Below are 27,769 nucleotides of genomic sequence, written 5' to 3'. Positions count from 1 at the left end.
GATTTAAATTATTTTATTAATTTAAATTAACTTATTTTGTTTCCTAACTGATCAAATTTAATTAAATAAAATCTCATTGATTATTTAATCTAATAATTAAAAAAAATTTTTACCTTGGTAATTTAATAAAAGTATAAAAATCGCTTTGTTTTAAATTTCCGCGGAAATTATAATCGATTGCAATCAAAAAGTACTGGAATTTAGTCCGCGAAATGAAAATTACTTCCAATAAATTATCGTAATTTGACAGAAACGTGACACTAACATGTGATTATTAAAGATAACTAGATAACTCAAAAATAAAAATCCCTAAAAAAATTAGTTGATACAATCGTCAATAGATGGCACTTTTTTTTATTATTTTTTTTTTTTAATTAATCAGAGACATAAAGGAACAGCTGACCGACATCAGAAGGGAGATGAATGGATACAAAAGGATAAATGAGGAACTTAAGGGGAAGATTGTGAAACAGGAGAAACGCATAGATATGCTGGAAAGAGAGGTATGACTTAATAATGTGGTAATAAAAGGAGTTAAAGAAGAGAGATTTGAAAATTTCGAAAAGAGAGAGATGATGGTGATTAACTTGATGATATCACAAGGAGAATAGGAGCATATAAAGAGTACAACAATAGTTGGAAATATTCGGAATCTTCAAAACAGAGTTGAGGAGGTAAAGACTGAAGCAGAAGCAGAAATAGGAATCAACCACAGACTAGTCATGGCAACTATTAATAATATAGAAATCGAAAGAGAAGAGATGAAAGCCTACGCGAAAATAAGCTAAGACAAGAGGAAGAAAGACTAAAACACAAAGAAAAAACTAGAACAAACTGAGAATTTGAAGACAGATGGAGAATTTTTAAAGAGATAATGCGATAATGAGATAATGAGATAATGTGTGGAATGAGAGAATATAATAATCAGACAAAGAGAACATACTGCTGGAACGAAGAGGTCCTACAGGCAATCAAGAAGAAGAAGAGTCATGGAAGAAATAGATAAGAGCGAATTCGGAGGATAGAGGAAACTATAGAACGAACAGAGATGTAGCTAAGAAGTTCGGAATAAGCTTAAGTCAAACATATGGAAATTCTGGAATCAAATAAGAAAACTATACGGAGATCAAAGGAAACAAATAAAAGCCGTCAAAGATAAAAACAACGAGATAAAGACAACTATAAGGGAAATTCTGGACATATAGGCGGAATTTTCTTATACAACCATGTGATTTAATATGTTCATCGCGTAGAGGGATTCATCTTCTATCAAAATATGTAAAAAGAAAAACATGCATCCCATTTAAAATAACAATATTGGTTGCCATAGCAACGAAACAAAAAAAAAATGCGCCACGATTAATATAAAATTTTTATTTTAAACATTTTTCTTTAAAACCGCAAATAGCGAAGTTCTTTGCTATATTCCAGACATTTGACACAGCCTGTATACTATAAAACCGCATGGGACTCTGAAATATTCCCGAAAGATTGGGAAGATAATATTATGTTACCAAAACATAAAAACGGAAGCTACTCGAACTGTGAAAATTACAAAGCCATATGCCTATCATCTACAAGTTACAAATTATACACAAAGACAATAGAAAAAAAGGTTAAGAAGAGTAGTGGAAAATAAACTAGAAGATGAACAAGCAAAGAAACGAACGATAACATACATGTAATCCGAAATATCATTGAAAGGAAATAGAGAACTATACTTAATATTCTTGGACCTAAAAGCAGCATTGTGTCTAGACCAACTAAAGGTACCACAAAAACTACCAAAAATGGAAGGATAGATTTAGACATAAATGCAAGAATAAGGAAAACAAACAACGTTATCATACTCTAGACAAAACAATAGTATCCAATAATTGCCAAAGTTTGTATTTAAAAATTCGCTAACAACTCTGGCAGTATGTGCTAGTGTCAGTCATGTTGACTGTCAAAGTATAATAAAAATGAATAAAACTTTACAATGAATTTCGAGAATTATGAAAAACGTACCATGATGGAATGCCATGTTATCAAATAAGAATGCGACGTTATGCCACGGAATTATATTTCACAAAGTATCCGGAAAGATGACAACAAAATTTAATGGATTTTTGGTCCTTCACGAAACCACGTGCAAAAACATACCAAAATGACCTTCAGGAGGATGAAGTCAGTGTGTTGGCTTCAGTTGCGATAAATCCGTCAACATCTTGCAGAGAAATTGAAGAAGACGTCTGACACAAAAGCCGCTGCTCCGAATATTAAAGAAAAATAAGTCTAAACCATACAAACCGCGGGTAACTCATCATTTAATTGCCGGAGATGCCAATCTAAGATTAGAATTTTGTCATCTGGACCGATGAATTTCGCGTTAGTAGTGCGGGAATATTTTTTCTAATAATGAACGTATTTTTCTGAATGTTCGCAAGAAAGATTCGGGTTTAAAAGGGCACACCATACATGTGTGCCCTTTTAAATAATAGAATTTTGGCATATTGTATCTCTAACTAAATCTACCATGAAAACTTAAAACTGAGGTAAACACCGCAATATATTAACCCATTAGTGCATAGTGTTAATTAAAAGGGACGTCAAAATTATATTTTATAAGTAGTAATAGGTATTCGCCGATTCTGAAACAACCAGGGGCAAGGTCACACCGTGTGACCTTGAGGTTCCAGAATCGGCGAATACTTATAAAATATAATTTTGACGTCCCGTGATTATAATTTAATTCATTGATAATTGACGCCGCGCTACCTATTATGCATTTGCTGCATATTATAAAAAAACGGCAATTTGTTGTGGTTTTGGTTTTGCAGCAACAGGTATGTATAATTATTAAATTTAAGTTAGGTTGTTGTTAAAATCCAAATGCATAATAAACATTATACAGGTTGTCTCAGCGAGACCGGTCATTAGACGTTTCTGGGGTTCTGGCCAAAATAAAAATTTGAGAATTCAGAGTTAAGTATTATCAATTATGTTCTCTTCGTCTAAAATATTTTCAGATTTCTAGCACTACCGGTTATACCGGAAGTGGTTACCTACTTTATTTTTGTAAATGGAACAGCCTGTATATTTTTACATATTTGGATTTGTCTGTTTTGAAGGTTTATAAGTAACTTTTCGGCCGTTCTCGAGTTCTTCGAATTTTTCTAGAAAAATCTGCTCCAGCGGACATTTGTTCAAAAAATCATAGAACACTGGTTTTTTGAGATATCAATTTAGGATTCAGAACATGCTTAAACAACATTATGGAGTATGTTTTGGTGCAGAGAACGGCTGTCTAGATCGTTTGTTCACTTTACTATGACACATTAACTTTTCGAAATTTCGAAGCACCATAACTTCATTTTTTAAATGGCACCCCCCATATTTTATTACTTCGTCGTCTTCGGCGTCTCATTTTACATCTCTTATATTCCATATGTCCTATGCCTAACATTAATAGTTTGAGAAATAATTAGGGTTTTTTGAAAAATGCTCATATATCACATGGATATTTAGCCTAGTGTGCCCTAAAAAACAAGCCTTCTCAATGAGTTCTTGTCAAAGACTTACTTGTTTACGTCACTTGATGCATGTGAGCTAATAATTATCTGTTAGGTCCCTTAAAATTAGTACTGAAAAGAGTTAAAATCGATAACAATAACGAACCAGTAAGTTCTTTATTGTATACCAGTAAGTAATTATCAAGTTTGTAAACCAGTAGGTTGCAAGGAAAAAATAAAACCATTATCGATATGATTGACACAATAAACGCCTTCAAAAATAAATTGCAAATACTTACTAAGCAACTAAATAGAAAAGATTTAAAAAATGTTCTGACTTTGAATGCAAGGACAAGTTCCCAATTATATTGTGAGGTTTATGAAGTAGAAGTAAAAAATATTCTGAGTGAATTTGAAAAAAGATTTTCCGATTTCAATAAATTAACGAATACCGTAACTTTTTCTGAGTTATCTGTGCTTCTGATATATCGAATACTTTCAATCATGACTTTTTTTCAGCCGAAAATGAAGTATTGCAAATAACATCAGATATACACCTCAAAGCCAGAGCAAATGATTCAAAATTTTGGACTTTTAGATCTGAAGAAAAATACCCCTGCATAAAGCAAGTTGCACTTCAACTAACTGTACTACTTGGGTCAACTTATTTATGTGAAAATATAGTAGTCTCTATAGTAATTACGTGCCAACGTACGAAAAGTACGCGTCGTTTGCGTACTGCAATGCGTCGACCTCCAAAATCGCATATAATTATTATTAATATGTATTTGTAACCAATTAATAATATATATTTCTGGTATAAATGTTTGTTATAAATCGTGATGGTTCATTGGAAAAAAGACACTCTTATTAACACTTTGGGAAATTTTCACACTCACATTCCAAGAACTGGATTTTACACGAATTTTTAAAACTTAATCAGCAAAAATTGCAAAATTCGAAAAAATTATCGATGATTTCAAAAATTTATTTCTCAAGAACGAAAAGCGATTTTTCAAAACAGCTTTTTGCATTAAAAAGAGGATACTTTAATTAATAATTGGTGATATTTCCACACGGACCCTTCAAGAAATGAATTTTATAGCGAATTTTGAAAATTATCGATGAAAATTGCAACATCGAAAATTTTATCAAAACTTCAAATATTGTTTTCTCCAAAATTAAAATTTATTTGTCAAAACGGTTGGCTCATTCGAAAGAAGACGCAATTGTTAACACTTTGGGAAATTTACAAACTCATATTCCAAGAACTGGATTTTATACGAATTTTTAAAACTTAATCGGCAAAAATTGCAAAATTCGAAAAAATTGTCGATGATTTCAAAAATTTATTTCTCAAGAACGGAAAGCGATTTTTCAAAACAGCTTTTTGCATTAAAAAGAGGATACTTTAATTAATAATTGGTGCTATTTCCACAAGGATTTTTCAAGATATGAATTTTATAGTGAATTTTGAAAATTATCGATGAAAATTGCAACATCGAAAATTTTATCAAAACTTCAAATATTGTTTTCGAAAAAACTAAAAGTTATTTTTCAAATCGTAATGGTCCATTGCAAAGAAGACACTCTTATTAACACTTTGGGAAATTTACAAACTCATATTCCAAGAACTGGATTTTATACGAATTTTTAAAACTTAATCGGTGAAACTTGCAAAATTCGACAAAATTGTCGATCATTTCTAAAATTTATTTCTCAAGAATTGAAAGTGATTTTTCAAAACGGCTTGTTGCATTAAAAAGAGGATACTTTAATTAATAATTGGTGATATTTCCACACGGACCCTTCAAGAAATGAATTTTATAGCGAATTTTGAAAATTATCGATGAAAATTGCAACATCGAAAATTTTATCAAAACTTCAAATATTGTTTTCGAAAAAACTAAAAGTTATTTTTCAAATCGTAATGGTCCATTGCAAAGAAGACACTCTTATTAACACTTTGGGAAATTTACAAACTCATATTCCAAGAACTGGATTTTATACGAATTTTTAAAACTTAATCGGTGAAACTTGCAAAATTCGACAAAATTGTCGATCATTTCTAAAATTTATTTCTCAAGAATTGAAAGTGATTTTTCAAAACGGCTTGTTGCATTAAAAAGAGGATACTTTAATTAATAATTGGTGATATTTCCACACGGACCCTTCAAGAAATGAATTTTATAGCGAATTTTGAAAATTATCGATGAAAATTGCAACATCGAAAATTTTATCAAAACTTCAAATATTGTTTTCTCAAAAACTAAAAGTTATTTTTCAAATCGTGTTGGTTCATTGGAAAGAGGACACTTTTATTAGCACATCGGAAAATTTTCAAACTCATATTCCAAGAACTGTAGTTTATACGAATTTTTAAAACTTAATCGGCGAAAATTGCAAAATTCGAAAACTTGTAAATATCCACGCTGATTACCTTGAGAAGGTGTTTTCCTTCAGCAATGAAGCCTTGTTCTGCCCTCACAACAAAAATATAGTAGACAATTGGTACCAACACGCCTTTCTCAATTCGTCCGAAACGCCTCAGGATGCTCTTATGCAGGAGAAAGAATACTTCACACTACTTAACAGAGAAACCAGTACAGCCCCTGGATACGACAACATTTCAAGGGAAATCTTAAGGAATCTGGATCTTGATATCCACGCCTATATAAGAAAAATATACAACTATTGCCTTACCACCCAGCATTTCCTACAAGATTGGAATACCTCTATCATCATATGCATCCCCAAGAAAGATTCTTCTCTATCCGACCCTGCAAACTACCGTCCTATATCATTGCTACCCGTAATGGGGAAGCTCTTCGAGGTACACTTGACGAACAACCTGTTCGATGTTGTTGCAAGGATTCCGTCATACCAATTTGGATTCCAACAGGGTAGATCTACATCTCATCCCTCGGCAGTGCTTGTATCAAATTTCCAAGTCGCACGTTATCAAAAACAACAATCCGCCGCAGTGTTCCTGGATGTTCGAAAGGCATTCGACTCCGTATGGCACAGACGTCTATTGTACAAGCCAGCTATGTTGAAATTCAGACTGCTCCTCATTGGTTAAAATGAAAAACTGCTACTCTCACAATTTCACCGCTCAACAAGGTCTCCCTCAGGGCTCTCCCATCTCGCCATCTACAACGGCAATCGTTGTAGACAAGACGTCTTTGACCTGAAGTCTTACACCCTACTTTATGCCGACGATACTATTATCGGATTCAAAAGTTTTTGCCTCTCACTTTGAACGCGAATAACAAAAAAACTACTCCGTAGAAAAAATCGAGACCACCTTTGTTGGACGCAAAATTTAATTCTTTATTATGTGTAATAATTTCAAATTTTTTCTCCCACTCGTATAGGAATTGTTACAGGTATAATGAGAAAATGTACGCGATTTCGGACGATCGGCGAAGAAGCTCGACTTTGCGATTTTTTTACACGGGAACGGTTCATCGAAAAAAATCTAAATTTCGACCACACATTGCCTAAAGTGTACTAAACATGCCAGTGTTTTTATTTTTTGATTTTACTGACCAATTTTCAAAAAAAACTACATTATGTGAAGTAGTGATATCTCGATATCTCGATAAATATCTCGAAAGCTAAAAATATGCTCTTTTCTTTAACATCATAATCAAGTATAGTTTGTATTTAAAAAAATATATTTAAATAATATATCTCAAAAATCATCAAGTATATTTAAAACTTTTCAACGGCAGTATATTCCACTTAAAAAAGTGTCTTAAGAACGTATCAACCCCATTCCTATAATTTGAAAAATAAACGAAATATGAGCATTTTTTGAAATCACAAAAATTTGACTTTTTGGCTATAACTTAAAAACAAAAGAAGATAGAGGTTTGGTGCTTGCGGGATTGAATTAGTCTCGAAAAAAGAGACCGGGACATGGCACCTACTTTTTTCGTATCTCTTATAATTTCTGAGATAGCCTATAATAACACCCAAATTTGCCCACCCTGTACATGAAGTACTCAATGCGATTTTATAATGAGAGTTAAATGAATCCGCGCGAATCTATTTCCGCGGGTGTGAGGAGCGGAGGAAGGTTACGCCGGCCGGGCCTCTTCGGCATTATGTGGCGGGGAGGCATCTTCAAACGTATAGGATAGAAACGGCTTAAGCACACTGTATAAATTTTTGTTATTTTTTGCATTTATTTTTCAAATAATTTTTTAAACAAGTCACTATTTTTTACTGGTAACCACAATTTATTGTCTGCTAGATTAACAGTATCACATATATATTAACAGTGTTATTATTCGTGGGTTTATATTAGTATAATAAAAAACGAGTTTCGTAAGACACGCTTGAAATGCACGAATTCAAGTTGAAAAACGAGTGGCGAAGCCACGAGTTTTTTAATGAATGAGTGCTTTAAGTCTTATAAAACGTGTTTTTTATGCTATTTTTTGTAATTCGCGTTTTTATCCTATTTTTTTAACAAAATTAAATAAATTTTGACAATGTAGGAACACTTGAATATAGAAATTTGAATTGACAATTAGAAACTGTCAAAACACAAAATGTATTCACCTGAAAAAAATTTTTCATGTACACCTCCCAAAATAAGAGAAATTGCTCAGTGTTCAATATCCTCATCATTGTGGACCTTGTATTCGATGCTAAGAACATGTTTAAACATCCATAGACAACAATTGTCACATTGACAACTAGAAAAATTAATGACCCAATGTCACTAACTTGAACTGGTTCCATAAAATGTTACTAAAATCTCATTACAGCATCGGATGCTGTAAGGAGTCTCATTACAGCACCCGTTTGAGTACTGTTAGAGCTTTCGTTACCGTCGCGAATTACAAAAACGGTTTTACAGAAATGAAAACAACAACCAATTTTTCGATTATTTACGATTATTCTGGAAATTATATTGATAAGACAGTTTATATATAAGTAAATTATATATAGTAGAATAGTGGTTTATATACAGGTTAATTTAAATTCGACCCCCACCATTAGGATTTCAGAAACCATAAGAGATACAGAAATGGTTAAATGGGGGCAAAGTTGCGTATCTTAGAGCTCATCATCTTTCAACTAAGTTTTTGGATCTAGCCAAAAACTTAGTGGTTTTAGTTTTTAAAATATGGCCGAAAAACAAAAAAATTGCTTTTTCGCTTTTTATTTAAATTGAAAAAACATTCTTAAGGCAACTCTTTATGACAAATATCATGACACAACTAGAAATTTTCTCCGACGTTTCGTTTTCGTGAAACTATCATCAGGTTTATTTTTTCTTATGAACGCTATATTTGATTTTCACACCAAAAAATAGCATAATTAATTCTGATTTCAATGATATGTCACACAATGTATTTCATTTAAAAAAACATTGAATTATTCAAAAAAAGAATAAACCTGATCATAGTTTCACGAAAACGAAACGTCGGAGAAAATTTCTAGTTGTGCCATGACATTTTTCATAAAAAGTTGCCTTAAGAATGCTTTTTCAGATTCACGAAAAAACGAAAAATAAAGAAGTTATAGGCAAAAAACGAAAAAGTTATTTTTTTGTTTTTCGGCCATATTTTAAAAACTAAAACGGCTAGATCCAAAAACTTAGTTGAAAAATGATGCACTAATTGTAAGATACACAATTTTGTCCCCATTTAACCATTTCTGTATCTTTTATGGTTTCTGAGGTCCCAATGGTGGGGGTCGAATTTGAATTACCTGTATAGTAGAATATAGTGGTTTAGTAGCAATAGTAGTGGTTTATTATTATTATGGTTTTTCAAAAGGATTTTATTATTTTGAACATTCAAGGTTTCACAGTTCCTCATTCAAGGTTACAATTGATTGTAAATTATAATTGTAATAAAAGGTTATAAAAACTGTAAAATGCTGTTTTGATTTAAAAAATTATTAGAAAAGTAAATTTAAAAAATAACAAAAATTCGTACAGTGCGCTTAAGCCGTTCCTGTCCTATACGTGTAAAGATGCCTGCCCGCCACATAATACCGAAGAGGCCCGGCGGAAACTTCCTCCGCTCCTCACACCCGCGGAAATAAATTCGCGCGAATTCATTTAACTCTCATTATAAAATCGCATTGAGTACTTCATGTACAATGAGGGTTAGGGTTTTATTCAATTTCATCAGGCGGTCAAAATGATGTTAGCCTCAATCTCATACGATAATCTAGTTTTTTTTTAAAATGGGTCAGTAAAATCAAAAAATAAAAACACTGGCATGTTTAGTACACTTTAGGCAATGTGTGGTCGAAATTTAGATTTTTTTCGATGAACCGTTCCCGTGTAAAAAAATCGCAAAGTCGAGCTTCTTCGCCGATCGTCCGAAATCGCGTACATTTTCTCATTATACCTGTGACAATTGCTATACGAGTGGGAGAAAAAATTTGAAATCACCACACATTATAAACAATTAAATTTCGTGTCCAACAAAGGTGGTCTCGATTTTTTCTACGGAGTAGTTTTTTTGTTATTCGCGTTCAAAGTGAGGGGCAAAAACTTTTGAATCCGATAATACACTCGTCGCACATGATGTGGACATTCCATCATCAGTCCTAAGGCTGCGGACGCTTATTCAAAACATAGAGGAATGGTACCGAAAATGGCGTATCCTAATAAATTCTTCCAAAACCCAATTTTTCATCCCCTTCCTCCCTGCTCGTGTTGCTCCTCCCACAATAATAATTCAATCGTCTCCTATCACCGCTTCACCAACTTGCAACTACCTCGGCATTACCTTGGATAGAACCTTTAAATTGTCTGCCCACGCCATTAAAGTAAAAATGAAGGTCAAAAACCGATCAATAACGAATAACTACTTCAATATGCCGACCTATTATCGATTATGCCTCATTAATCATGACTGAAGCGCCAAGAGGATCACAGTACCATCTGGAGGTAGCAGAGAGAGCAGCCCTGAGAATCATCACTCGCATTAGACACCCTCACAACCCACTTTTCAACCCTTCCAACGAACTCCAATACGACCTTACAAAGATTCCTACTATAAATTCCCGTCTACAACTATAAACTTGCCCATAAACGCCCTAAAAAATTTCATCATCACTCCCCTCTCCCTCACCCTCACCCACTGTCTCATCACACGGCTCACACTGCTTAACCCTTTGCGTCCCAAGAAGTCAAAAATTTTGGAACTTTGTGACAGAATTAAAACGCTATCAAAATACACTCATTGTCAGTAAAGGCCTTTGGAATCAATTTTAGCAAAATATGCAGTCCCCCCATTCCAGGGGAATAATGGTACTTGAGTTGCTTTGGCAGAACAATTTTCACAACTTCCTGTTTCTTTTGAATTTGCGCTACGACATTTTCGTTGACGCAGTAAATTTGAATGTTTATTTATCAGACCTGTAGCTACAGAACGACGAAAATGTGATAGAATATTGAGAAAAAACATATTTAGCAAAAACATTTTCGCATAAAATTCCTGGAAGCTGTGTTGTGAAATGAAACTTATTTTAAATTGAAACTTAAAGCTTTCTGTTTAAATCGATATATAATCATCGTTGGGTTGGACACCTTTGTTCCAACACCTTCAGTATTACTTAATATACACTGACCGGCAAAAAAAACCGGCCACTAAAATGTAGCCACAATTTCAAAGTTGGCTTATTTGCGACCCACTCATTCGATTTTGATGATTCTTTTTTTGATCGAAAGGTTGATTCTTCTCTAATAATCCTGCGATAGAAATTTTTATTCGGATATTAATTTGAGCATATACGGGGTGTAAGAATGAGAAAACCTTTTTTTCTCGAAATTTGTAATACCCTGTGGGGTGCAGCTGCTACAGCGGAGGTTGTTAATTGGAATCAAACGGTAACCCAATCATTTCTAAGCATTTTGTTTTTTTATTCACTCTATTATCTCTGTTACTAACGAAGATGCAGTATTTTAAAGCGATCGTCTGTGAAAACAAGACGAGTGACAATAGTAGATGATGACCGTTTTATTGTTCTAAGCAAACGTAGAACGACAGCTGTAGAAGCTCGACGTCGTCTTCAAATGGTGCATGTTGTTGATGTCAGTGAGAGAACCATTCGCTGAAAACTTGCTAAATGTGGTCTGGCTGCAAGAAGGCTGCCAAAGGACCCAGGCTGCTTCCAAGATATCGACGAGCGCATCTGCAATCTGCGCGCTTACATGGGAATTTACAATGAAGCCTATACAGATTTTTAATCTTTGTTAAAAGTGGCGCCTTAAATCACTGACCTGGAAACCAAAAACTGGGCACCCGAAACAGTTTTGCAGAAGCGAAACCATGCCGCCTAGTGAAATTTCCTGTTTGCAGGCATCCTGAATTGTCGTTCGGGGTATACCCAACGTATGGGCAACGTATCGCTGACTTTTGCCATCCCCAATTAATGTAACAATACGCGCATCATCAGTTACTGACAACGGGATTGCTATTATGTTGAAAGACTGTGAAAATCTTTAATAACAGTCAATTTACAAATGACATACACAACCTATCGCGCCACCTTAGATTTTTTATGCTTGTTTGTCTTGTTTTCACAGGCGTTCGCTTTAAAACACTGCATCTTCGTTAGTAACAGAGACAATAGAGTGAATAGAAAAACAAAATGTTCAGAAAAGATTGGGCTACCGTTTGATTCCAGTTAATAGCATCTGCTGTAGTAGCTGCACCCCACAGGGTATTACAAATTTCGAGAAAAAAAAGTTTTTCTCATTCGTGCAGCCCATATATGCTTAAATTAAAATCTAAATGAAAATTTCTATCGCAGGATTATTACCGAAGTATCAACCTTTCGATCAAAAAAAGAATCGTCAAAATCGAACGCGCGGTTCGCGAGAAAGCCAGCTCTGAAGTTTTGGCTAATTTATTATAGTCGCCGGTTTTTTTGCCGGTCAGTTTATTTAATATATACTTAGTAAACTTAAAATTGATACCACTTCCTTAATAAAATGAAATTTCAGTATAAATTCCTATTAAATGTATTAAAATAAGTCGAATTAAAAAATAATTGAAAAAAAATGTTAACTTATGTTTTTACACAAAAGCTTTTCATTCTTCTTTTCTTTTCATTTTTTTATTATATTTGTACTTATAAAACTGATACACACTGAGAAAAATGCTGTGAAATTTACAGCTATATCACTGTAAAATTAAAATCTATTATACTTATGTTTTGCTATGATTTTCAAATAAAAAAAATCTTATAAGTACAATAATATAGCTTTACAGTAATATAACTAAATTTCACAGCATTCTTAGTGTACATTAGAAAATACTTGTAGAAGTAATTTAAAAATAGCGCTGCATATAGAAGTCTGTCAGCGGTTTTTTGAATCACCCTGTATATGTATATTTGAAATGTAATATGATGTATATTTGTTCAATATACAATTATTCTGCAGTGTCTTTTTATATTTAATTAAAAAAAACAATAACCGTCTAAGTTTACCTATCTACCGCCTTTAAAAGGTTTGATTTAAATATTTCACCTATAATAATCAGCCCTTGTTACCACAGATTAAAAGTATATACTTTTTTTAAATAAATAAGTAATTCAATTCGTAACTACAGTTTACTTAAAATCCTCTGTGGTTTTAAAACTCCCGCCAAAAATAGCTTTGAAAAATTACACTGTGTAAATGTGACTTTTCATTTTACTCTTCCAAATTAAAAAATAGAGTATACCAGATTTAAAGGAATTAGCTAGGAACTGGAGGAAGTGGAAGAGGTAGATGGAAAAAGATTTATCCGACGCCATCAGGCATAAGGATCAGGAGAAGTAGAGATTTTTTTAATAAATTCTTTTTACCTCGCGGTCGTTGTGCGTTAGCAGCTGCTGCTTGTTCTAATTTCGAGTGTTGTTGCGCTAAAGTTTCAACCATTTCTTGCAACCTCTGCCTTTGTTCCCTTTCATGTTGCAAGAGCCTCGTCCATTTGTGCCCATGATTCAACGCCATCGATAAATATTCAGAACAAGCCTTAATTAATCAATGAAAAAATTAATGAAACAACTCCACAAACCAATTCAGAATCAAATTACATTCATCATTGCGTTACTAGCAATCCGGAAAAGGGTGGCCCTCTCCTGAACAGCTTTGTGTTTCCCTTGAATTGTATCCGATTCCGCGGTAACCTCCAACTCTCCAAGAGCACGTTGCAGCGCCCCGCCGTGTTTCGAAATCAAATCCGAACACGTTTTCAGATCATCCAATTTCGCCTGTAACTCCCGAACGACATTGGCCCACTCTTCTGGAGACGCCCCATCCTCTGTTTCTTCCTCTTCCTCTTCACTCTCCAAATTTCGACTTCAAACAAATTAAAATGAATCAAAACTAATTCTTTTAATACTCATTTAATACTCACATAGCCCTAGCTTTAGCTAATTCTAACGCGGTAACCCAACTTTGCCTTTCAATTTCAGAAGCAGCTCGAATATGAAACGTTTGGGTGCCTCCATTGGAGATGACAAAGGTGCAATGATCGACGGTATGAATGAGGGCCCCATGGAGCGAGATACTTCCGCGACAAGTGTGCGCCATTTCCGCTTGGTTTCTTTGAAATAAAAAAGATGAAAAAAATTAATTTGTTTTTGAGGTTAATTTCTTTTTTGTGCAGGGCTGTTTTTTGTCTCTTTCTTTCGACTTACCCATTTCGAAATCTGCGCCTTCTCCTCAGAGACAGTGTCGTGACGCCCCCGCTATTATTTTCAGCCCTGCACAACATATTCAACAACAATGTGAATAGCGTTTTTGTTTTTTTTAGATTAATTTTATAATTTTGTGACGTTGCCAATAATTATAAAAAACCAGCTACCATTAAACTATTAATTTTTTTTTTGTTCAAGGTTGTCCTGGGTTATTATGAGAAATTTTATGCGTATTACGATACATTTAAAACGACTAAACTTACCTATAATAAGACAACAATCCGTTTTGCAAAACGAACCATCTTCTTTGGTAACCCTTTAAATAGTTTGTCCATTTGAAGAGCCATCCTTTCATCGCCGGCTCGTTTTGGACACCCTTAGCGGGGGCCCCATCGCCCATTTTATTCTATTTGCGCGTAATGAATCGTTTTACACAGTTTATTTATCTTTTATTATTTTTTTTTCTCCCCAACACCCTCTTGTCGCGATGACGTCTGTCAAGACATAGTTGTCAAAAACGAACTGACAACACGATTGACACTCAAACGATCCATTTTATCGACTAACATGAATATAGATGATTTTAAATTTGTCACTTTTAAATTTTTAATTGAAAATTAATAATTAAAGGATATTATTAGAAAATAATCGATGAAATTTAAATTAATTAAAGTGAATCATTTTAAATTATTAACACATATCCGAAATATCTACTCGTTTAAGTAGGAAGTGTAACTCATTGCACATAGATGGCGCAGAGTATAGAGTTATTACTTAAATAATTAAAATATAATTTAATTATTATAATTATCTGTATTGATTTATATTTAACTTCGAAGTATTTTTTTGTAATTTTATAATAGAATAAAACGAAATAATTTAATTTTATCAATTTTATTTTATGATGCGCCATCTATCAATCTTTTCCTTAATTACAGACGTCAAATGAAAAAGATTAATTAATATAAAATATTATGTTAAATAAAATCATAAAATTCAATCTAAACTCACAAATTCTTTATAGTTGTACACGTATATTTATTTTAAATTTTTTAAATCAACTAACCCTTAAAGTTTGTTCTGCCACCTACTTTTATAGGTCTGAATTACCAAAATGCATAAATATATTTATTATGATTTTCGGTTCATAATAAAGATAGAAATGTAATTCTATTTCTATTTTTTTAATATTAATTGTTTAGATATAATAATAATAAATTAATTTTTGTTAGGAATTGAAATTCAAATCTCGCTGATGTAAACTGTCAAAGTGTGAGACATCTAGTGGTGAAAATGTGACCACAAAAATTGTTAAAATATTAAGTTATTATTATTGTTATATGTTAACAAGTAATATTAAAAAAACCGTTAAATTTAAACAAAAAGATTAAAATTGTATTTCTACCTTTATTATAAACATCGTAATAAATATAATCATGCATTTTGGTAATTCAGAACTATACAAATTTAAACATATTGGTTGCAGCACAAACTTTAAAATCAGTTAATTATATAATTTAATTTAAATAAACTTATATAACTCAAAAGAACTTTATTAGTTAGATTTAAACTTAAATTATAAGAACTTTAAAGCTTTTATTACTTTATTGATTTTCTATTAATCAATTTTATTTGACGTTTAAAAGTGAGGTTAAAACACTATTTTGTCCTAAACGGTTAAGATTTAAGAAATTTAACTTTTTAATGTTATAAATGAACTTTTTAACTTAAATTATAACAATTTTAAAGCTTTAGAAATGATGACATTATTATAATTGTAAGTTAACGTTAAACAAACGTTTTTTGTATTTTGTCGCAATTTGGCGTATAAATATTAATGATACAAAAAACTTTTTAGTTATAAAATAATTCTTATTTAAAAAGGAATCTTTTTTATTAAAATCATTTCCCCCCAACTAAATTAGTTTTTGAGTTACAACGATTTTTATCAAGAAAAGAAAAAGCGAGGTTATGTTCGTTTTCATCAATAAATATAAGAAATAGAAAGAAATTTTCTTAACAAAAATAAAGAATTATTTAATAAAAAACTATTTTAAACTAATTATTTATTTCCATCTCGTTTAGTTTTTGAGTTAATATCAATTATGATTGAGAATTAAAGTTAAAAACTGTCAGATTCGATCGTTGTACTATAATACAATTTGACTCATAAATATTAATGATGAACAAAAACTTTTTAATAATAAAATAATCCTTATTTAATAAGAAATCTTTTTTATTAAAATCATTTTCCCCCAACTAAATTAGTTTTTGAGTTACATCGATTTTTATTAAGAAAAGAAAAAGCGAGGTTATGTTCGTTTTCATCAATAAACATAAGAAATAGGAAGAAATTTTCTTAACAAAAAAGAAGAATTATTTAATAAAAAACTATTTTAACCTAATTATTTATTTACATCTCGTTTAGTTTTTGTGTTAATATCAATTATGATTAAGAGATAAAGTTAAAAACTGTCAGATTCGATTGTACTATAATACAATTTGACTCATAAATATTAATGATAGAGAAAAACTTTTTAATTATAAAATAATCCTTATTTAATAAGGAAGCTTTTTTGTTAAAATCATTTTCCCCCAACTAAATTAGTTTTTGGATTACATCGATTTTTATTAAAAAAAGTAAAGTGAGGTTATATTCGATTATATCAATAAATATAAGAAATAGAAAGAAATTTTCTTAACAAAAAAGAAGAATTATTTAATAAAAAACTATTTTAATCCAATTATTTATTTCCATCTCGTTTAGTTTTTGAGTTAATATCAATTATGATTGAGAATTAAAGTTAAAAACTGTCAGATTCGATCGTTGTACTATAATACAATTTGACTCATAAATATTAATGATGTAGAAAAACTTTTTAATTATAAAATAATCCTTATTTAATAAGGAATCTTTTTTATTAAAATCATTTCCCCCCAACTAAATTAGTTTTTGAGTAACATCGATTTTTATTACGAAAAGAAAAAGCGAGGTTATGTTCGTTTTCATCAATAAATATAAGAAATAGAAAGAAATTTTCTTAACAAAAAAGAAGCATTATTTAATAAAAAACTATTTTAATGTAATTATTTATTTCCATTTCGTTTAGTTTTTGAGTTAATATCAATTATGATTGAGAATTAAAGTTAAAAACTGTCAGATTCGATCGTTGCACTATAATACAATTTGATTCATAAATATTAATGATGGAGAAAAACTTTTTAATAATAAAATAATCCTTATTTAATAAGGAATCTTTTTTATTAAAATCATTTTCCCCCAACTAATTTAGTTTTCGAGTTACATCGATTTTTATTAAGAAAAGAAAAAGCGAGGTTATGTTCGTTTTCATCAATAAATATAAGAAATAGAAAGAAATTTTCTTAACAAAAAAGAAGCATTATTTAATAAAAAACTATTTTAATGTAATTATTTATTTCCATTTCGTTTAGTTTTTGAGTTAATATCAATTATGATTGAGAATTAAAGTTAAAAACTGTCAGATTCGATCGTTCTACTATAATACAATTTGACTCATAAATATGAATGATGGAGAAAAACTTTTTAATAATAAAATAATCCTTATTTATTAAGCAATCTTTTTTATTAAAATCATTTTCCCCCAACTAAATTAGTTTTTGTGTTACAAGGATCTTTATTAAGAAAAGTAAAAATAAGGTTATGTTGGATTTCATCAATAAATATAAGAAATGGGAGGAAATATTCTTAACAAAAAAGAAGAATTATTAAATAAAAAACTATTTTAATCTAATTATTTATTTCCATATCGTTTAGTTTTTGAGTTAATATCAATTATGATTGAGAATTAAAGTTAAAAACTGTCAGATTCGATCGTTGCACTATAATACAATTTGACTCATAAATATTAATGATGAAGAAAAACTTTTTGTTTATAAAATAATCCTTATTTAATAAGGAATCTTTTTTATTAAAATCATTTTCCCCCAACTAAATTAGTTTTTGAGTTACAACGATTTTTATCAAGAAAAGAAAAAGCGAGGTTATGTTCGTTTTCATCAATAAATATAAGAAATGGCAAGAAATTTTCTTAACAAAAATGAAGAATTATTTAATAAACAACTATTTTAATCCAATTATTTATTTCCATCTCGTTTAGTTTTTGAGTTAATATCAATTATGATTGAGAATTAAAGTTAAAAACTGTCAGATTCGATCGTTGTACTATAATACAATTTGAATCATAAATATTAATGCTGGAGGAAAACTTTTTAATTATAAAATAATCCTTATTTAATAAGGAATCTTTTTTATTAAAATCATTTTCCCCCAACTGATTTAGTTTTTGAGTTACATCGATTTTTATTAAGAAAAGAAAAAGCGGGGTTATGTTCGTTTTCATCAATAAATATAAGAAATAGAAAGAAATTTTCTTAACAAAAATAAAGAATTATTTAATAAAAAACTATTTTAATCCAATTATTTATTTCCATCTCGTTTAGTTTTTGAGTTAATATCAATTATGGTTGAGAATTAAAGTTAACTGTCAGATTCGATCGTTGCACTATAATACAATTTGACTCATAAATATTAATGATGGAGAAAAACTTTTTAATTATAAAATAATCTTTATTTATTAGGGAATCTTTTTTATTAAAATCATTTTCCCCCAACTAATTAAGTTTTCGAGTTACATTGATTTTTATTAAGAAAAGAAAAAGCGAGGTTATGTTCGTTTTCATCAATAAATATAAGAAAAGAAATAGAAAGAAATGTTCTTCACAAAAAAGAAGAATTATTTAATAAAAAACTATTTTAATCTAATTATTTATTTCCATCTCGTTTAGTTTTTGAGTTAATATCAATTATGATTGAGAATTATAGTTAAAAACTATCAGATTTGATCGTTGTACTATAATACAATTTGACTCATAAATATTAATGATGGAGAAAAACTTTTTAATTATAAAATAATCCTTATTTAATAAGGAATCTTTTTTATTAAAATCATTTTCCTCCAACTAATTTAGTTTTTGAGTTATAACGATTTTTATTAAGAAAAGAAAAAGCGAGGTTATGTTCGTTTTCATCAATAAATAAAAGAAATAGGAAGAAATTTTCTTAACAAAAAAGAAGAATTATCTAATAAAAAACTATTTTAATCTAATTATTTATTTCCATCTCGTTTAGTTTTTGAGTTAATATCAATTATGATTGTGCATTAAAGTTAAAAACTGTCAGATTCTATCGTTGTACTATAATACAATTTGACTCATAAATATTAATGATGGAGAAAAACTTTTTAATTATAAAATAATTCTTATTTAAAAAGGAATTTTTTTTTATTAAAATCATTTTCCCCCAACTAAATTAGTTTTTGAGTTATAACGATTTTTATTAAGAAAAGTAAAATTAGGTTATGTTCGATTTTATCAATAAATATAACAAATAGAAAGAAATTTTCTTAACAAAAAAGAAGAATTATTTAATAAAAAACTATTTTAATCCAATTACTTATTTCCATCTCGTTTAGTTTTTGAGTTAATATCAATTATGATTGAGAATTAAAGTTAAAAACTGTCAGATTCGATCGTTGTACTATAATACAATTTGCCTCATAAATATTAATAATGGAGAAAAACTTTTTAATTATAAAATAATCTTTATTTAATAAGGAATCTTTTTTATTAAAATCATTTTCCCCCAACTAATTTAGTTTTCGAGTTACATCGATTTTTATTAACAAAAGAAAAAGCGAGGTTATGTTTGATTTCATCAATAAATATAACAAATAGGAAGAAATTTTCTTAACAAAAAAGAAGAATTATTTAATAAAAAACTATTTTAATCTAATCACTTGTTTCCATCTCGTTTAGTTTTTGAGTTAATATCAATTATGTTTGAGAATTAAAGTTAAAATCTGTCAGATTCGGTCGTTGTACTATAATACAATTTGATTCATAAATATTAAAGATGGAGAAAAACTTTTTAATAATAAAATAATCTTTATTTAATAAGGAATCTTTTTTATTAAAATCATTTTCCCCCAACTAAATTAGTTTTTGAGTTACCAGGATCTCTATTAAGAAAAGTAAAAATAAGGTTATGTTCGATTTCATCAATAAATATAAGAAATGGGAGAAAATATTCTTAACAAAAAAGAAGAATTATTAAATAAAAAACTATTTTAATCTAATTACTTATTTCCATCTCGTTTAGTTTTTGAGTTAATATCAATTATGATTGAGAATTAAAGTTAAAAACTGTCAGATTCGATCGTTGTACTATAATACAATTTGACACATAAATATTAATGATAGAAGGAAACTTATTAATTATAACATAATCCTTGTTTAATAGGGAATCTTTTTTATTAAAATCATTATCACCCAATTAAATTAGTTTTCGAGTTACATCGATTTTTATTACGAAAAGAAAAATCGAGGTTATGTTCGTTTTCATCAATAAATATAAGAAATAGAAAGAAATGTTCTTAACAAAAAAGAAGAATTATTTAATAAAAAACTATTTTAATCTGATCACTTGTTTCCATCTCGTTTAGTTTTTGAGTTAATATCAATTATGTTTGAGAATTAAAGTTAAAATCTGTCAGATTAGGTCGTTGTACTATAATACAATTTGATTCATAAATATTAAAGATGGAGAAAAACTTTTTAATAATAAAATAATCTTTATTTAATAAGGAATCTTTTTTATTAAAATCATTTTCCCCCAACTAAATTAGTTTTTGTGTTACATCGCTTTTTATTAAGAAAAGAAAAAGCGAGGTTATGTTCGTTTTCATCAATAAATATAAGAAATGGGAAGAAATTTTCTTAACAAAAAAGAAGAATTATTTAATAAAAAACCATTTCAAACTAATTATTTATTTCCATCTCGTTTAGTTTTTGAGTTAGTATCAATTATGATTGAGAATTAAAGTTAAAAACTGTCGGATTCGATAATTGTACTATAATACAATTTGACTCATAAATATTAAAGATAGAGAAAAACTTTTTAATTATAAAATAATCCTTATTTAATAAGGAATCTTTTTTATTAAAATCATTTTCCCCCAACTAAATTAGTTTTTGAGTTACATCGATCTTTATTACGAAAAGAAAAAGCGAGGTTATGTTCGTTTTCATCAATAAATATAAGAAATAGAAAGAAATGTTCTTAACAAAAAAGAAGAATTATTTAATAAAAAACTATTTTAATCTAATCACTTGTTTCCATCTCGTTTAGTTTTTGAGTTAATATCAATTATGTTTGAGAATTAAAGTTAAAATCTGTCAGATTCGGTCGTAGTACTATAATACAATTTGATTCATAAATATTAAAGATAGAGAAAAACTTTTTAATAATAAAATAATCTTTATTTAATAAGGAATCTTTTTTATTAAAATCATTTTTACCCAACTAAATTAGTTTTTGAGTAACATCGATTTTTATTACGAAAAGAAAAAGCGAGGTTATGTTCGTTTTCATCAATAAATATAAGAAATGGGAAGAAATTTTCTTAACAAAAAAGAAGAGTTATCTAATAAAAAATTATTTTAATCTAATTATTTATGTCCATCTCGTTTAGTTTTTGAGTTAATATCAATTATGGTTGAGAATTAAAGTTAACTGTCAGATTCGATCGTTGTACTATAATACAATTTGACTCATAAATATTAATGATGGAGAAAAACTTTTTAATTATAAAATAATCTTTATTTATTAGGGAATCTTTTTTATTAAAATCATTTTCCCCCAACTAATTTAGTTTTCGAGTTACATTGATTTTTATTAAGAAACGAAAAAGCGAGGTTATGTTCGTTTTCATCAATAAATATAAGAAATGGGAAGAAATTTTCTTAACAAAAATGAAGAATTATTTAATAAAAAACTATTTTAATCCAATTATTTATTTCCGTCTCGTTTAGTTTTTGAGTTAATATCAATTATGATTGAGAATTAAAGTTAAAAACTGTCGGATTCGATCGTTGTACTATAATACAATTTGACTCATAAATATTAATGATGGAGAAAAACTTTTTAATAATAAAATAATCCTTATTTAATAAGGAATCTTTTTTATTAAAATCATTTCCCCTCAACTAATTTAGTTTTTGAGTTACATCGATTTTTATTAAGAAAAGAAAAAGCGAGGTTATGTTCGTTTTCATCAATAAATAATATAAGAAACAGGAAGAAATCTTTTTAACAAAAACGAAGAATTATCTAATAAAAAATTATTTTAATCTAATTATTTATTTCCATCTCGTTTAGTTTTTGAGTTAATATCAATTATGATTGAGAATTAAAGTTAAAAACTGTCAGATTCGATCGTTCTACTATAATACAATTTGACTCATATATATTAAGGATAGAAAAAAACTTTTTAATTATAAAATAATCCTTATTTAATAAGGAATCTTTTTTATTAAAATTATTTTCCCCCAACTGAATTAGTTTTTGAGTTACATCGATTTTTATTAAGAAAAGTAAAAATAAGGTTATGTTCGATTTCATCAATAAATATAAGAAATGGGAGGAAATATTCTTAACAAAAAAGAAGAATTATTAAATAAAAAACTATTTTAATCTAATTACTTATTTCCATCTCGTTTAGTTTTTGAGTTAATATCAATTATGATAGAGAATTAAAGTTAAAAACTGTCAGATTCGATGGTTGTACTATAATACAATTTGACTCATAAATATTAATGATGAAGAAAAACTTTTTAATTATAAAATAATCCTTATTTAATAAGAAATCTTTTTTATTAAAATCATTTTCCCCCAACTAAATTAGTTTTTGAGTTACATCGATTTTTATTAAGAAAAGAAAAAGAGAGGTTATGTTCGATTTCATCAATAAATATAAGAAATAGAAAGAAATTTTCTTAACAAAAAAGAAGAATCATTTAATAAAAAACTATTTTAATCTAATTACTTATTTCCATCTCGTTTAGTTTTTGAGTTAATATCAATTATGATTGAGAATTAAAGTTAAAAACTGTCAGATTCGATCGTTGTACTATAATACAATTTGACTCATAAATATTAATGATGAACAAAAACTTTTTAATTATAAAATAATCTTTATTTATTAGGGAATCTTTTTTATTAAAATCATTTTCCCCCAACTAATTTAGTTTTTGAGTTACAACGATTTTTATTAAGAAAAGAAAAAGTGAGGTTATGTTCGTTTTCATCAATAAATATAAAAAATGGGAAGAAATTTTCTTAACAAAAAAGAAGCATTATTTAATAAAAAACTATTTTAATCTAATTATTTATTTCCATCTCGTTTAGTTTTTGAGTTAATATCAATTATGATTGAGAATTAAAGTTAAAAACTGTAAGATTCGATCGTTGTACTATAATACAATTTGACTCATAAATATTAATGATGAAGAAAAACTTTTTAATAATTAAATAATCCTTGTTTAATAAGGAATCTTTTTTGTTAAAATCATTTTCCCCCAACTAAATTAGTTTTTGTGTTACATCGCTTTTTATTAAGAAAAGAAAAAGCGAGGTTATGTTCGTTTTCATCAATAAATATAAGAAATGGGAAGAAATTTTCTTAACAAAAAAGAAGAATTATTTAATAAAAAGTTATTTTAATCTAATTATTTATTTCCATCTCGTTTAGTTTTTGAGTTAATATCAATTATGGTTGAGAATTAATGTTAAAAACTGTCAGATTCGATCGATGTACTATAATAGAATTTGACTCATAAATATTAATGATGAAGAAAAACTTTTTAATTATAAAATAATCCTTATTTAATAAGGAATCTTTTTTATTAAAATCATATTCCCCAACTAAATTAATTTTTGAGTTACAACGATTTTTATTCAGAAAAGCAAAAATTAGGTTATGTTCGTTTTCTTCAATAAATATAAGAAATAGAAAGAAATTTTCTTAACAAAAATAAAGAATTATTTAATAAAAAACTATTTTAATCTAATTACTTATTTCCATCTCGTTTAGTTTTTGAGTTAATATCAATTATGATTGAGAATTAAAGTTAAAAACTGTCAGATTCGATCGTTGCACTATAATACAATTTGACTCATAAATATTAATGATGGAGAAAAACTTTTTAATAATAAAATAATCCTTACTTAATAAGGAATCTTTTTTATTAAAATCATTTTCCTCCAACTAATTTAGTTTTCGAGTTACATCGATTTTTATTAAGAAAAGAAAAAGTGAGGTTATGTTGGTTTTCATCAATTTAATATGAGAAATAAGAAGAAATTTTCTTAACACTTCTTTTGTGTTATTTTTAAATCTGCATTCGCTGAATATTATTTAATTAAACGCAACCCAACTAACGTTATACATCTGTGAAGTAATTCCAAACATACATAACCTTAAAAATTTTAAAGTCTCGTGTTTTCAAAAATTGTTGTATTAAAATGGATAACACCGTAAAAGAAATAAAAAAACCGATGACTGACGAAGAAAGGTTGGAATTAGCAAAGAAATTAGATAAAGATTTGGATGATTTTATTAATAATCTCCCAAAAAAAAAGTATGCAGATGGTTGGCCCGAAGATAAATGGGAGGAAGAGATGGAAAAGCACCCCTTTTTCATGAAAACCGCCCCAAAACCAGGAGACGAATTACACCCATTATACGAAGGGTTACAACAACTTAAATACGACCCAAACGAGAACTCCCCAACAGAATTAGCCACCTCTTACAAAGATGATGGAAATTTTAACTTTAAACACAAAAACTACAGACTTGCAATTCTTTCATACACCGAAGGCATAAAAGTAAAATGTGGAGACCCCGAAATAGAATCATCCCTACTTAACAATCGATCCGCGGCGAATTATTACCTAAAAAATTATCGATCAAGTTTAAGAGACTCAGAATTAGCTTTAAAAATTAAACCGGATTATGTAAAAGCCCAAATTCGAGCGGCAAATTGTTGTTTTTACTTAAACCAAATTGAAAAGTGTTTCGAATATTGCGATTTAATCTTAAAAAAGAACCCCTCCAGTGAGATTTTAAAATTAAAAAAAGACTGTATGAGTTTAAAAAAACAATTAGAAAGAGATTCAAGAAAAAAAGAGTTTGAAAATAAAAAGAAATCGAAACAAGAAGAAGCTTTAATGAAAGAAATTAATAATAGAGGAGTTAAAATTAGGAATCTAAAAGAATTAGATGTTAATTTCCCAGGAATAGGTTTTAATCGAGTTTATTTAAACGAAGAAAATAGTCTCGTATGGCCTGTTATTTTTATGTATCCTGAGTACAAAGAGACGGATTTTATTGCTAATTTTATTGAGACTGATTTGTAGGTTTAATTTAATTAATTAGCAGAGTTAAATTAATTTGTTATTAGGTTCGTAGATCATCTCCATGTCATCTTTGAAAACACTCCAGATTGGGATTTGGATAAAAAATATCAAATAAACAATTTAAATGTGTATTATGAGAACCCACAAAAGCCGAGTATACATAAAGTTGATGTTAATTTAACCTTAAAGGAGATTATGCAGGAAAAAATGTAAGATTTGTATTAAAAAAGTGAGGTTAAATTTATTTATTTATTTTTTAGGTTTATATTAAAAGGGGGGTCTCCTTCTTTTATTATTTTAGTGAAAGATAGTGTGGCTGAGAAGAAATTCTTGGATAATTATTAATTAAATGTAAAATTATGTAATTTAAAAGTTAATTCTTACAGCGCCATCTATTAGTTGTAAAATTTATTAATCATAATTAATTGATTTTATTAAACAAAAATTATTTAATTATCTTTATAACATAAATAATAAACGAGAACTCCAAAAATACTTTTATATATAAAGTAGATGTTAATTTATGTTTTAATTGCAGCAAAAAATTGTGTTATAAAAAGTGAGGTTAAATTTATTTTCTTTTTTAGGTTTATATTATGATTCTTTTATTATTTTAGTGAAAGGTAGTGTGGCTGAGAAGAAATTTTTAGATATTAATTAAATGTAAAATTGTTTAATTAAAAATAAATAATAAAAATTTTAATTCTTAGAGCGCCATCTATTAGTTGTAAAATGAATTAATCATAGTTGATTTTATTAAAAATATACTATTTAATTATCTTTATAACATAAATAATAAACAAGAACTCCCAAAATAATATTACATATAAAGTAAATGTTAATTTAAGTTTTAATTACAGCAAAAATGTAAGAAATTGTGTTAAAAAAGTGAGATGAAATTTATTATTTTTTTTTAAGTTTATATTATAAGAAAAGTCCTTTCTTTTATTATTTTAGTGAAAGATAGTGTGCCTGAGAAGAAATTTTTAGATGTTAATTAAATGTAAAATTGTTTAATTAAAAATAAATAATAAAAAATTTAATTCTTAAAGCGCCATCTATTAGAAGTAAAATGAATTAATCACAATTGATTTTATTTAAAAAAAACTATTTTAATTATCTTTATAACATAAATAATAAACAAGAACTCCCATAATCCTAGTACATATAACGTAAATGTTAATTTAAGTTTTAATTACAGCAAAAATATAAAAAATTGTGTTAAAAAAGTGTGATGAAATTTATTATTTTTTCTTCAGTTTATATTGCGAGGAAAGTCCCTTCTTTTATTATTTTAGTGAAAGGAAGTGTGGCTGAGAAGAAATTTTTAGATAATTGTTAATTAAATGTAAAATTATTTAATTAAAAATTTAATTCATAAAGCGCCATCTATTAGTTGTAAAAATAACTAATCATAATTAATTGTAATTTTATTAAAAAAAAAATAATTAATTAACTTTATAACATAAATAATAAACGAGAACTCCCAAAATCCTTGTATATATAAAGTAGATGCTAATTTAAGTTTTAATTGCAGCAAAAATGTAAGAAATTGTGTTAACAAAGGGAGATGAAATTTATTATTTTGTTTTTAAGTTTATATTAAAAGGGGGGTCCCCTTCTTTTATTATTTTAGTGAAAGATAATGTGGCTGAGAAGAAATTTTTAGATAATTATTAATTAAATGTAAAATTATTTAGTTCAAAATTTAATTCTCAAAGCGCCATCTACTAGTTGTAAAAATAACTAATCATAATTAATTGTAATTTTATTAAAAAAAAAATAATTAATTAACTTTATAACATAAATAATAAACAAGAATTCCCAAAATCCTTGTATATATAAATTAGTTGTTAATTTATGTTTTATTGCAGCAAAAATGTAAAAAATTGTGTTAAAAAAGTAAGATGAAATTTATTATTTTTTTTAAGTTTATATTACGAGCAAAGTCCCTTCTTTTATTATTTTAGTGAAAGATAGTGTGGCTGAGACGAAATTTTTAGATAATTATTAATTAAATGCAAAATTATTTAATTAAAATGTAATTCTCAAAGCGCCATCTACTAGTTGTAAAAATAACTAATCATAATTAATTGTAATTTTTTTTAAAAAAATAATTAATTAACTTTATAACATAAATAATAAACGAGAACTCCCATAATCCTAGTACACATAAAGTAAATGTTAATTTAAGTTTTAATTCAAGCAAAAATGTAAGAAATTGTGTTAAAAAAGTGAGATGAAGTTTATTATTTTTTTTAAGTTTGTATTAAAAGCAGGTTCCCCTTCTCTTATTATTTTAGTGAAA

At 28.1% G+C, this 27,769-nt stretch overlaps 2 protein-coding genes across 3 annotated transcripts in view; one reads left to right on the top strand and one right to left on the bottom strand.

Annotated features, from left to right (window-relative positions):
- The window catches only part of LOC111416829 (oxysterol binding protein), a 32,705-nt gene extending 18,019 nt beyond the window's left edge, over positions 1–14,686 (bottom strand). Inside the window, exons 1-5 of one of the 2 annotated variants that reach the window (XM_023048930.2) lie at positions 14,429–14,686; positions 14,166–14,231; positions 13,883–14,071; positions 13,560–13,824; positions 13,329–13,497 (exon numbers count right to left, since the gene is read on the bottom strand). In XM_023048930.2, coding sequence (XP_022904698.2) covers positions 13,329–13,497; positions 13,560–13,824; positions 13,883–14,071; positions 14,166–14,231; positions 14,429–14,565 — 826 coding nt within the window. In that variant the 5' untranslated portion in view covers positions 14,566–14,686. The remainder of the gene's footprint in view (positions 1–13,328; positions 13,498–13,559; positions 13,825–13,882; positions 14,072–14,165; positions 14,232–14,428) is intronic. The other variant, XM_023048931.2, reaches the window with a different exon arrangement.
- A 9,799-nt stretch (positions 14,687–24,485) lies between these two features.
- On the top strand, positions 24,486–25,956 carry LOC111416833 (DNA polymerase interacting tpr containing protein of 47kD). Its single transcript, XM_023048934.2, has 3 exons — positions 24,486–25,457; positions 25,506–25,670; positions 25,722–25,956. Exons 1-3 carry the CDS (start codon positions 24,568–24,570, stop codon positions 25,804–25,806), a joined length of 1,140 nt encoding a protein of 379 aa, XP_022904702.2. The 5' UTR covers positions 24,486–24,567; the 3' UTR covers positions 25,807–25,956.
- Positions 25,957–27,769: the final 1,813 nt, after the last annotated feature.

Source organism: Onthophagus taurus, unplaced genomic scaffold (assembly GCF_036711975.1).
Source record: "Onthophagus taurus isolate NC unplaced genomic scaffold, IU_Otau_3.0 ScKx7SY_15, whole genome shotgun sequence".
Lineage (NCBI taxonomy): Eukaryota > Metazoa > Arthropoda > Insecta > Coleoptera > Scarabaeidae > Onthophagus > Onthophagus taurus.
Note: the sequence above shows the minus strand (reverse complement) of the source record. Positions and strands in the feature narration are given on the sequence as shown.

Excerpts from the sequence above, each read along its gene's own strand:
- LOC111416833 (XM_023048934.2), top strand. The coding sequence starts at position 24,568 with ATGGATAACACCGTAAAAGAAATAAAAAAACCGATGACTGACGAAGAA. Across the intron at positions 25,458-25,505 it reads AATTTTATTGAGACTGATTT|GTTCGTAGATCATCTCCATG; the intron begins GTAGGTTTAATT and ends ATTTGTTATTAG. Across the intron at positions 25,671-25,721 it reads GAGATTATGCAGGAAAAAAT|GTTTATATTAAAAGGGGGGT; the intron begins GTAAGATTTGTA and ends TTTATTTTTTAG.